The 13,090-nt window shown below is 40.1% G+C and overlaps 1 protein-coding gene across 1 annotated transcript in view; it reads right to left on the reverse strand.

Moving 5' to 3' along the window:
- PCNX2 (pecanex 2) overlaps positions 1-13,090 on the reverse strand; it is a 159,698-nt gene that overhangs the window by 124,620 nt on the left and 21,988 nt on the right. The window contains exons 6-8 of the mRNA XM_055713484.1: positions 12,878-13,025; positions 12,564-12,709; positions 11,254-11,347 (exon numbers count right to left, since the gene is read on the reverse strand). Coding sequence (XP_055569459.1) covers positions 11,254-11,347; positions 12,564-12,709; positions 12,878-13,025 — 388 coding nt within the window. The remainder of the gene's footprint in view (positions 1-11,253; positions 11,348-12,563; positions 12,710-12,877; positions 13,026-13,090) is intronic.

Below are 13,090 nucleotides of genomic sequence, written 5' to 3' on the forward strand. Positions count from 1 at the left end.
TTTTTGTAAGCTTATAAACTAGATTCCATAAATTTATTACCATATATAAATAGGAGCAAACACTCTGTAATCATAAAATCATTATAACAGAGCTGATCGCAGTATAACATGGAATCTTGATAAACAGAAAATCTGTTCATTTGCAGAATCAAATTAATGTTATCAAGATCTACTACAGCAAACTGCACTGCTAATGTAAGCAAAGGTATAATTGAACTAAATTTTGAATAATAAATTATTAACTAAAAATATCTTTGAAAAACATACAACTTATGCAGATCAAATGCAAAAGCTACATAGCACCCTCTACTGATAACTGGTTATGAAGTCAGGCATTTTTTTTCTGGCTCACAATTCAGTTTTGTAAGAACACTGATGAGTAAACATAAGCTAGTTGAGCAATCATGTAACACTTGAGAATGTTTAGTATAACCACATAGCACTGGAAAAATCTTCCTTCTCCCTGATTAGTCTGTGACAGTTGCCTTGTACCACTGACAATTTGGCCCAAGCCATTCAAACATAACCCAGCCCAAGCTGTCCCCTTTTTTAAGGATTAGCTAGCCTTGAGTCCGAACACCTCTCAAGGTAAGCTCGTTACACAGGCACACCGCAAAGAATTCCCGGTCAATACAGCTGTTTTGCAGGTCATAGCTAAATTACATTTTAACTTGCACACAGGAGAAAGGACAAGGACCCTTGTAACGAGCATCACAACAGTCACAATAACAAAGCATCTTCCTCTTGCTCCTCACCTGCTTAAGGCAGAAAGATCCCACTGGATTGCTTCAGACAGCTGTGTGGGTCACTACAAAGCTTAAGAGCATGTAATAAATGTCTACAATGATAATAATAATACAGCTGATAGCTAGAAGAAGCCAGAGTGAAGCTCAGAGTTGGGAATCTCCCCTTCTGCACATCCGACCAGCAACCACTTCCGAGGTATTGGTCTGGGGTGTATTCAAAGCACTTGCTGAAGCGAGACCTGAGCGATCGAGTTGCACAAGAGCCAGTTAGTGCTAACGACATAGCAGGAACTCCAAACGCCCTTACATCTGTGCCCTTTTAAAACGGTCAGTTTGTGGTATGGATGTAGGTGTCTGAACTGACACTGAAAGTGCTGGATCAACAGCAGCCCACTGCTCACTGATGGCACCTCCATTTTTCAATGTCATTGCTGGTGTCTTACCACCACGACCACCTCAGCAGCTTTGCTCCTTCTCACCTGAAATGGCCTCCCTGCCATTTCATGTCCCAATCACTCCTACACTTCATCACACAGGCTTCTTGCTACATCTTTACCCCGTTACTCATTAGGTCTCTGCTACAAAGCTGCCAGCACCAACCTGACCAGAGGATTGCACAATTCAGGACTGAGATTAAAGCCACCAGCTGTGGATATTATTTTTTTTTAAGCAGCAGATGATTTGCAGTTCCCAAGTGTACTTCCAAATAACAAGACTTAAAAAGCAACTTCAGGCACGTAAGACAATTGAAATATGCCAAAGTGATAGCCACATTAAGACTGGATAATTATGTGACAAACCCAATCATAGCAAACATGGAAAAAACATGAAGAAGAAGAAGAAGAAGAGGCAGTCTTCACTTTTTTGGTAAGAAAAAAGAATACAATTGATTCAGAATGCGTATTTTAATTTTTCTTAGCGGCTACTTCCGAGGGGAGCTCAAGCTAAAGATGAAATCTCTCTTAAATCTTGTTCATGTTTTGCTAGGATTGGGGAGGATTTTGGCATTTGTTTTAACTAGCAATATTAACACCCCCAATGACAGCAAGATAGCACACCTGTGTTTACAGAATGGGAAAGTTGGATATACTGCCATAACAGACGGGAAAGAATAGAAGATCACTGTTAAAAGTTTTGCAAGAGGCTACAAAATGAGCAGTGGTACATATTAAGTTCATTAAGGCAGATCCTACACATGGACAGAAGTGCCTTGGAAAGTGTGTTACCAGCAGCGCTGTGGGCAATACGGAGGCAGGGAGTTAGGAACGCCGCCTTGCTCGGGTGTAAGAAAGGGATCCACTAGGTACACTCTTCCTTCTCAGTATTCAGATTTTTTTAGTTTGATCACAAGCACCTGAAGTGATAATTCATAAGCCTATTACATTTGAGAGCAAAGATAAAAGTAGTAAGTTTAAAAGCAAACAGTGTGTACTAATAAACTAGAGGATGCATTTCGAGAAGATGCAGCTTTACGGGGATTAATGCATTAACAGCACCCACGGTTCCATTATCTCCAGAGTATTTTAAAACTGCCCTTTTAGCTCTCCTTCTGAAAGCGTGGGAGGAGGGAAGAGAAACCAGTCCCAAAAGCCGAAGGACCCAGGAAGCTCCGAGCCCTGAGCAGGATTTTGCTGCCATCATGTGGCAGCACAGCCCCCTCCGACCTCCCGGCCTCATCCTGCCCCGCGCCCACAGAGAGGGGCTAAAAACCCCTACAAATACAGGAAAGGACTTGAACCGGCCAAGCTAAGCCAAGCGTTTCCTCCTGTCCCCAGCAAGCCAGCAGGAAAAAGCTACCGAGTTTGCCACGAGTATTTTTCAGAAAAATCAATGGCTTCATTGCAGTTCAAACATTACAATTTTCAGCATGCACACACCACACTCGTCTACCTGTTCAAGCAGCACTAGAGCTCAGGTGACCAGCTCACCTGAAGTCACTGAATCCCAAAAGGAACTATATAATATTTGTCACATCCATCTCAAAACGTGCTCGGCTGCAGAACTGCAGAACCTGCCAAGCAGCTTTAAGAAATATTTAAGACTCAGCAGCCTATTACTAGAGCAGTGGGTGATCTTTGTTATTTGGGTCACCTTGCTGGGAAATAGAAGGATGTTTTAGTGATACACTCTTTTGTCATTCTAAAAGGGCATTTTGAAATGCTAAAAATAATTTAAAAAAATAATAATCTGCTTATAAGTCTACTTTCCCCTATGAGGAATGAACCTCAAAGGTGGGGGCAATTTTCCAACAGTGAACATCCCGAAGCATTAATGAATTCATACAGGAGACATACAGTATCACCAAGGCATTCAGATAGATAACTTTCATATAGTATAATGCACTCAAGCAGCTTATTCAGGGATGTGAATGCAAATCAACCCCTTGAAGTTCTCTCTTTCGCCCTGATCCAGAAACACTAGCACTCTGCAGCTGTACTGGCAGGTAACTTTAACACTATTTTCTTAGTACTTGCCAGTCACTCTTTTGCTGCAACTACTTCTTTTTGACCTATTGGCCCTGCTGTTGCTGAAAAAAAAATATATATTCTCAAAACAAACAAAAAAAGATTTTTTTTTCTTAATGGAGTTCTCTGCACTGCAAAGGATTTTACACTTAAACTATAACATAGCTTCTTAGAAGCCTAGTTTTAGTGTCAGAGCCTCATCTGAAAAAGTGAGGAGTTTAGAGGACCAAATGCTCGGACAGAAGATGAAAAGTACAGCATGAATGCATGAATTGTCCTGGTATGGATGAACCATGCATAATAATGAAACATACATAAATACAATTATATACATACATAACATTAAATATAACTTTAATAATCGCATACATAAATTAAAAAGGTACCTGACCAAGAAAGCAGAAGGCTCAAACTAGAACAATTATTTTTTTAAAGGTGTACAGCAAGTTAGATGTATATATACAATTGATTTCAAGTGAAAGCCCAAGTGTCACTTAGGCAGGCAGGAAAATCTGCAGCTAAGAGGGAAAAATGTTTTTGTTCTCAGGGCTGGGCAATCATTCTTTCATCTGCTGCTGGTTTTGGCTGGGATAGAGTTTGTTTTCTTCATAGCAGCTGGTACAGGACTGCATTTTGGATTCGTGCTGAAAACAGCGTTGATAGCACAGGGATGTTTCGGCTGCCGCTGAGCAGGGCTTACCCAGAGCCGAGGGCTCCTCTGCTCCTCACCCCACCCCACCAGCGAGTGGGCTGGGGGGCACAGGGAGCTGGGAGGGGACACAGCCGGGACAGCTGACCCCAGCTGACCCCAGGGGTATCCCCTACCAAATGATGTCACGCTCAGCATATAAAGCTGGGGGAAGAAGAAGGAAGGGGGGGGGGTTCAGAGCGATGGTGCTTGTCTTCCCAAGTCATCGTTACACATGAGAGAGCCCGGCTGTCCTGGAGGTGGCTGAACCTGCCTGCTGGTGGGAAGGGGGGAATGAATTCCTTGTTTTGTTTTGCTCGTGTGCGTGGCTTTTGATTTACTTATTAAACCATCTTTTATCTCAGTCTGTGAGTTTTTTCAATTTTACTCTTCTGACACTCTCCCCCATCCCACCTGGGGGACTGAGCAAGCGGCTTTGTGGGTCTTGGTGGCTGGCTGGGGTTAAACCATGACACTGCTCCAGTTCTCAAATCTTTCTGCTGCATGCCATACATCCATTTCTGTGGCCTATCTTACATATTTATTTTAAAATCCAGCTTCTATTACACATATGCAGCATGGTAGCCTCTTGATGCAATTTATGGCTATTGCTGACTGCTGCCAGACACATGAAGTGATAGACTGCAGCAAGAGGTCCAGCACTTAAACCTATATATGCATTTGAATGAATCAAATGCTTTTGCATCACAAAGTTGAACTGCTCTTGGTAAAAACTTGTATTGTTCTGAAGAGACACCAACTCTACCTCTTTAAAATCAACACATGCGGTTGATGGTACCAATGCCATCCCTGCACATAAGTGGCAGTTTCAATATGGTTTTATTCTCAGGAGTTTAACATACGAGAGAAGGAAACAGGCTCAAGAATACAAACAGTATTCTTGTTAATTCCATTCACTACAACCTCAAGTATTTCTTGAAATAAATGTAAGTGGCCAAATGCTTCAACAGCTTCTGTGGGCACAACTCCAGTTGGCTTTAGAAGATGTAACACTTGGTTTGAGAGACAGAATTGGCCTATCCTCAAAAAGTAGCCCTTAGCTTTTTTTCTACTTAAGAAAAAAAACCTCAACAAAACCCATTTTTCCTTGGAGGTACACACACCTCCGTTTTTCAGCTAACACTGAGAACATATGGATATAACCACATCATGATTTTGTGTGGATCTCCTGTATTTTTTGAAACATCATTAACCTTAGCGCACATATGTTTGCACACACACCAAAGAAAGCTTTGTGTTTAAAATCGAAAAAATTGCAAGGATGCAGAGAAAAGTACTCAAACACCCATAAATACTATTGAGTATCTAGCATGACCCTGCACTGACATGCTCTTCAGGGATGCTTATAGATCTTTTCTCATCTCAGATCTGAATACCTCTGAACGTGTCAGAGACAGACTGCAATATACCAGAGCAAAACAGCATGGAAAAAATGCAGAAACTTTTGGGAAATAAATCCAGGTCTTCTTAAAATTAGATTTGTTCACATTACCTAGCAAAATGTGATGCTGAAATAAAAACATGGTGACAGACCAACAGTAAAACTTACGGAGGAAAACACCTGAGTTTCACAGGGCTATCATGCCTCTGAATTGCTTCAGACATACCATGGAAGCTTTGGATAGCTTATTCCTGACTGGCAATATTTACAAAATTGTTTGAATCAGAAAAACAGAAAGAAAAATAATTTGAATGCATAATGATTACAGCATTTCACAGATTATCATGTGAATATAGCCAGTTATTTAACAACTTTATACCTAACAGTATGATTTTTTGATATTGGATGTTGTGTTAGTTTCTCCAAACACTATTCCTTTCATTACTAAGAACAAGATTTTACACACGGCAAAAATTTAGGATATATTTTTGGTAGGAACAAAACTACATCGAAAATATCAAAATAGCAAAGTGTGTTACACTAGTGCCCTCAAGTTTATTGTAAGCTTGTTTTTTCTGTTTTTCGTAACCAAAGTGAAGGAAGCAGAGAAAGACTACGCACGCAGGCAGCACATTATTTTAGTACTCGATATTTGAGTAAAGAAACTGCAATAGTTTACATTAGTTGAAGAGTTTTTCATAGATGTGAAATCAGGAAGGACAATATACCTATAGATCAACCTTATATTCTAAATTCTAAAAGTGATTTATAAAGACAGAACACCATTTCATACACGTTGAGGACAGCTACCTTTCTGAGAGGTGCCAAATAGTGTCAGATTTTTCTTCAGTATCTATGTACACACATGCAGAAGGTGCTCAAAGTTCCAAAAAAGAGCCCCAGTATGCAAAGACAGCACACTTAGAAAAACAGTTAAACATTTTAAAACTACTTAGCCTTGTACAGCAAGTATGCACAGAATATATGATTGCTGTTAAATTTATATATTGGCATAGATATATGCTTTACGTCCCTATTAGCCTCTGTACTGTCAATAGATATGCAACTCATGCAAAAAATCATTAATTCTACCGTTATAATTATGGTAATTTTAGGGGCTTACGCTTTCCCTAATATTTATGAGCCACTTTACATGTAATGCCTAGACAATATGATAGCTCACATTTATCTTTTTGACTGCTTATCAGAACTCAGTTACTTAATTACAAGAGGCATCCAAAGTAATTAAACTCCTGGAAAACATCTGCTTTCTGTTACAGAGGGCAAACAAAAAAAGGTATGTCAGAGTGACACCTTATTTGTAAGACATTTATAACTCCAACTTGTTTTTCCTGACCACTGAAAACAGCTACCCACCTCTAACAATGCTTTAATATATACATTCTTTCAGCTCACTTTAAGGAGTCTTAAGTGTTCTTGTTAAGGATCATGGGGTTTACTTCGTATCACCAATCTAATGGGAAGAATTTTAACTTGAAATTTTCACTGTTCTATACAGGTAAGATGTAAACCTAGTGGCCATTTGGTGAGTAGTCAAACTAACTACGCAAAAAAGGCAGTTCATGCTTATACCAGGCACCTATCTTAGACAAATGTGAACTTCCTCATCCTTATCTGCCTTCCCAGAAGCCAAGAACATACTCAAAACACACAGCATAGAAACATTAAGGATTCACTGTAAGAGAGACAAAGGCTGGTAAAGAACGTAATGCAATGGGGCAGAAGAATGAATGGTTTTCAGGATGAGAAAGCTATTTCCAATTTCTCACTCCAAAACAGATGCAAATGGTCTTTCTGTAACTAGTTTCTAACATAATTCATGAGCTGAGAATACAGTTTATACTTTGTCTTGTCAAAGTCTGTCACAAAGCAATTTATGGCTAGAGGTGAAGTTGGCAAGGTAATGGGAACATCAAATTTAGAGGCAATTAGCTCAGGAGGGAACCCATTCCACAGGGACTGCTGGCAAGAAGTGTGGCTGGCAAGATTACAGACAGAAGTGGGGTCAGGGTAATTACATGGACAGTAACTGCGGAATTGATTAGCTACCTGCAAATGTTGAAACAACTTACCCAAGTCAGGAACAAGAATCACCTGCCAAAGTGAGGGTTAAGATAGAAAAGGAATTATATTTTTTGGTGATTATTACAACATAAAAACCTCATTTAAATTTACCTTAACTAACTTAAGTTTCTAAATATTTTTAACACTGGACTGCTGGACTGGTGACAGACAAATATGGAGACAATTTGGAACAATTCTAATTCTCAGTAACCTTTGGCAGAATTAAAGAGTCATTTTAGAAATTATTAGTAAGAGCCTGTTTACGCCACATTTAAGCAGCTCTGAAAATTTCCAGGATAAGGACTGCAGGTACAAGTAGTGTCTTTCATTAAGACAACTACTACAGTTGAAAATGCAAACAATAAAGCTAAAAAGAAAAAAAAATCGAATCTGGTGGAAAACATATTAACATTGATAAATGGAAGATCATCTCACAACACTGCAGAGCTAAAAAGAGGCGATGGAGTGCTGATACCTGACAAGACAGTGCAATTCCCTCAAATAGCATTGCCTGCAATGTCAAGGGGCCTCTGAAGGAAGAAAGCACAGACTCCTTCAAACTTGGACATCTGCTTTCTCTGGCACATTGTAATCCATTGCTGTCCATCTGCCCTTTACAAGCAAAGGAAGAGCAGGAAACACACAAAAGTGGAGAACAAAAAAAACCACAAAGCCAAACATAATGCAGCATCACTTATGAGACAGAGCAACATTGTTAGGATTTTGCATCACTTGTGAGAAATGGATTTCAGGAGCTGTGCCAAGAAGATAAGATAAAATGTTTACAGGCCACAGAAATACTACTCTAATTTCCATTCCTAGTAATTTGTTGTGAAATGCCAGATCGGTTAAGACTTTACTACTGAAGCAGACAATAGTAGGACTCAATAGACAGAAATAGCAAGTTATAATTTGAATTTAAGATCGTTAAACATTAGTTAGTCTGCCTCAAGGCTTTCTTTAATGGCTTCTTTTGAGTAATATTAAAATACCTTATCCAGTTTGCCTAACTTAGTTAAAAGGTATTTACCTATCACCAATTTCATAAGGCAATTACATTATTTTTGAGAAACCAGACAGAGTTCATACTCTCCCCAGTCAAAATTCCTTCCCCCCTCCCCAGCAGCAATGTTACCCAGAAGCGTCACAACTCTTAGCACACCTGTGCCTCTGATCTGCTGCTTCTCCCAACAGCACACCCAAAGCAAGAAGCCTCTTGCCCCCAGCCAACCTGGGCCAATTCTCCTCACAGAGGAGCACACCAGGGCACGGTCCGTGCACATCCACCTAGTTACTCCACCAGCTCAACTCCATTTGACATTTTCCCTTCAGAAGCCGCCTAATCTTAACACTATATAGCAAACATGATTGGTGAAAAGTGCTTTAAGAGCTTACACACATCTACTGCAGACCTGTCTATTGTCCTCCATCAGCTTATTCTAGATTCTGAAATGGGGGCTCCCTGAGATCAAAACGCTAGCCCTCCTATTCAAGGAGGATGGCACCTCTTATGTCCAGGCATTAACTTTCTCCTGCATACTTTGACCTCATAAAATCTAATTTGGATGGCTCGTTAATGGATTCAGACCCCAAGCCTAAAGCTGCTGTTTCTGTACCGTCTCAAGTCCTCATGAAGAACTACTGTCAGAGTCATTGTCTTAGTTAACTTTCTGATGGGCTGGGAGATGTACGTCAAGGACATCCCAGAGATGCTTTCCATGTATCTTTTCTAATATCCTTCCATAAGAGCAGCATCTCCTGTTGGTATGGACTACTTGCACAGCGAACATCTCCACCGGAGGAAGGCCCACACTCCAGGGAGTAATTTTTCAGGAGCTCTCCACAGACAGACATACAGAAGAGACTATCTGAAGCGAACGCCTTGTGCTTTATTTTATTCTATTTGCCTTCTTCTTCAGTAATGAAAAGATCATTGGTTATTAGCTGAGATTATTTGGCTTATCTTTAACCACAGATGAGAAACTAACCTAAGTGACACACAAGTCTGCAGCTGAAACTAGAGGAAAAGGGGAAGGAAAGATGCCTCATTAGTGAACTGTCCTTAAAGCAGATTTGCCCCTCTAATTTCTATATGTTGTTAAGTGTTCCACATTCTTTTTTTTTTTTTCAGGTGTTCACCATCAGGTAACCTTGTATTTAGACAAAAAAAAAACTTTCCTTCCTGTGCTATCCTATGCACAGATGGTAGGAACTGCCCATTGAACAAAAGCTCTTAGTAATCTCTCCGGCCTAAACATACTACATACTGCCTTTACAAAAACAAACTTGTGCACACTTCACGCTTCCTTGTTCCCTTTCACTGTTTTTCATGTGAACTTCCGCATCACACTTTCCTTGGTGCTGCTCTGTTCTTGGAAAAGCTCTTGTGTCTGTCTTCCCATCGACTGCCATACTGAAACAGTCGTGGGAACCCACTCGTCTTTGCTGATTTGTTCTGTTCCCCCATCTGAACTGTCACTCCAATATTTCCAGCAAAGGTGCTGATCCTCAGGAATTAAATCTTTAGAAATTAAATGTAAATGGCTTCAAAGAATATCTGAACTTCCTTTCGTTAAAAACATTTTAGCAGATCCCTTAAAAACAATTAGCATCCCTAGAGGTCTGCAAAACACAAAGTAAAAACCAGTACTTAATAAAGTACAGGAAGACAGAGATACCACATAAGCATCTAGCAAAGACAGATTCAGAAGGACTTCTTATGTGAGAAGGAAGACTGTTCTTCTTCTGGTAAAAAAACCAGATTCACTGATAAATGTCAGGGGACAGTAAACTATTTCTGAATTTAGGACAGATTCAAGTTCTCAGTTGTGATGGGGGAGGAGGGGAGTATTCTGTGCAAGGTGAAACAAGGAGAGTTGCAAGAGTTAAACAGCCCTGAAGTAAAATGTTTGATGTTAGGTCAAAACTGAACCCTGCCAGGTTGGATTTGTTTTATTTTGCTAAAGACAGACAGAACATTTCTACTGTAGATGAACTCTTTTTTTTTAATCTTTGCCCACTGACTATTAAAAAGCATTATTCTCATGTCTCTCGTAATAGCATTGTGTATAAAATGCTAACACTGTCTTTAACATAGTCCCCAGCTTTTCAGAAGTCTCCACTGAAAACCAAACACTTGAAAAAATATTTACTATTAATTATGACCCTCTCACCCCTTCACCCAGCTTTTCCAAATGCTGTATAGCAGTAGGAAAAACATAAATTTATTAAATAAAAATACTTATGAACAGTTAAAATTCTTTTTACTGATATACAAACAACAGATCACATGGGAGAGGCTGTGGAAATTACAGTAACGAATACAGGATTCATGTGGATCACTCCAAAGAGACATTTGTAAAAAGAAATTGTTCATACACCTTTTCAGAGTGGCAACCTATCATGGGACATTTCATGTAAGGTGAAAGGCTCTGCTGCTAGAATCCACAGGGAGCAGTGTCACTGGCCGACACTGACACAGCACTAAAAATCTACAATGGACCCAACAGGGATGGGCAGCGAGAAAGACAAGGTTGAGAGAACAGCTACTAACAGTCCCACATACTTTGTTTTAATTACAATCTTAATTATAATCACCACACTTGACTTTGACTATTCCCAGAAAGTAATGAAAGCACACTGGGTAGTTTTAGGTTTTTTTACTTTTCCTTATCAACACTCTTACAAAGCAGTACTGTATTAGCACAAAACAAACAAACAAAAAAAGCATGCTCTGACACCTCTAGAAGAGGTTAGCACATTTATTTTCCAGTGGTCCTCTTCACATGCACTTTAACAGCTACAATTAGTTTCATAGCTTCTTGCAACGAAAACTTCTAAAGTTTCCAAAAATCAGGGCTTACTTACTGAGCATTTGAAATACAATCACAATTTGATAGCTGGTGTCGAAAATTTCCTTCCTTCTGACAGCCGGCCTTTAAATAACAGGATCTAATTTCCCCTTTAGAAAATACAGAGAAAAAAAAAAAAAAAAACAGTTCAGTGAAATGATCATTTGTTTTACACACAAAGTGTATAAAAAATACATTTTAGGTCAGGCACATTTACACAGTTTTCAGTCTGCGCACTAGGCTTATTTTAGACTTCAGAAAGCAAAATTAACATTTGAACAACTAAAAACCTGAGACAAATGAAAACTCCGAAGTTACAGTGAAAATTTAAAAGGCATGTAAAGTAAATGCAAAACCCATCTACCAATCTAAGTTCCTTGTAAAATGTGAAATCATCAAGTATTTTTTTTTCAGTTCACAAAGTTGAGGTACAAAGCAGGGGAAAATTCTGTTCAAAGCGTAGCCGCTGCTACTCCCTCCCTGGATACGCAGCAAAAAGTGAAGGTTCACTGCTCGTTGACCCAGAAACCATGCAGACTGCCTGACCCGCAGCTGCTGCTCTTAGACCTAGAGCAAACCAGGAGCTGCAGGGCTGCACGCAGGGCCAGGAGGAATCGGCAGAAAACCACAGCATCTCTGGGGTCACAAGCCCAGCTACCACGAGCACCCATTCCACACTGGTTTTGAAGGCAGCTTTAAGGGAAAGACAGCTTTTGGGACAGCTGCCTGTCAGAGGTATGGGCCAGCACCTCACAGGGCACTACAGGGAGTTCAACCAAGCCACTATCACGTCTATTTATTACAGCTCCGGCCTCCAGGAACAGCTGCAGAGCAGCGGCACAAGAAGCATAGGCATGGGGTAAGACTCATCAATTCTCTTGAAAGGGGGAGCAGACCACAACTCCGAATGACAGCAACCACCACGTTATCAGAGGGTTCAGTCTGAGCCAGCTGAAGAACAAAACAGCAAAAAGCAGGAATATTTTGCCCAGCCAGACCAGTGCAAAACTCCTCACCAGGCAGAAAGCATCAGGGTCCTTCTGCAAAGACAGAAGTAGCTTTCTGGCCTAGCCAGCATTTTTTGAAGGTGACGTTTGGAAGATAAACTTCACATCCTGTGTAAGCTTCAGGTCTCTGATGGTCGCTGGTGGATTTTGAAAACTCTAGTTATTGCTGATCTGACTTTAAATTACCAAGCCCTTTTCTTCCATACACACAATAAAAGATGCAACTGGTAACAGACAAGAGAAATACCCTTCCAGGGCATCTAAAGATTCTACAGAAGTTTCCTCACACATTGTAATTATTCCAAGTACAGAAACTCACCATTTTCATCTATGAACACGTGCATTGCATCCACGGATAGCTCGTCTTGCACAGATGCCTCAGGTCCACTTATTACTTGCAAGACAGAACTGTCTTGCTGAGAAGTTACCCGGTAGATTATCTGCCTTTGCCTGTTGCCCTGGTAACTTGACACAAAAATGTTTCAAAACTACTATGAGGAACTTTTTTCTTGTTCTCAATAAAACAAAAAGAAAGAGAGGTTAATTAAAAGTTTATGTCATTTCTACTCAGTGAAACAAAACAGCTTACATCATATCTTTGAAGTACAAAATTGTAAAGTAAACTGGCCTTACAGTGCTGCAAATTTGGCAGACTCTGGTAGCACCGGACTAGTACTAGCACGATCTTGGCTTTGTACATCTGATCTTTCCTGTTTAGGAAGTTGCTCACAGTGCTTTTCTGTTCCCACCATTTCTTCTTTTCTCTCCGTCATCTGGCTATCTGGAAAACAGGGCAGTGAAGTGGAGCCACTCTCTGCAGATGACTGTCAAGAATTTAATTCATTA

This window comes from Falco cherrug, chromosome 6 (assembly GCF_023634085.1).
Source record: "Falco cherrug isolate bFalChe1 chromosome 6, bFalChe1.pri, whole genome shotgun sequence".
Classification (NCBI taxonomy): Eukaryota; Metazoa; Chordata; class Aves; order Falconiformes; family Falconidae; genus Falco; species Falco cherrug.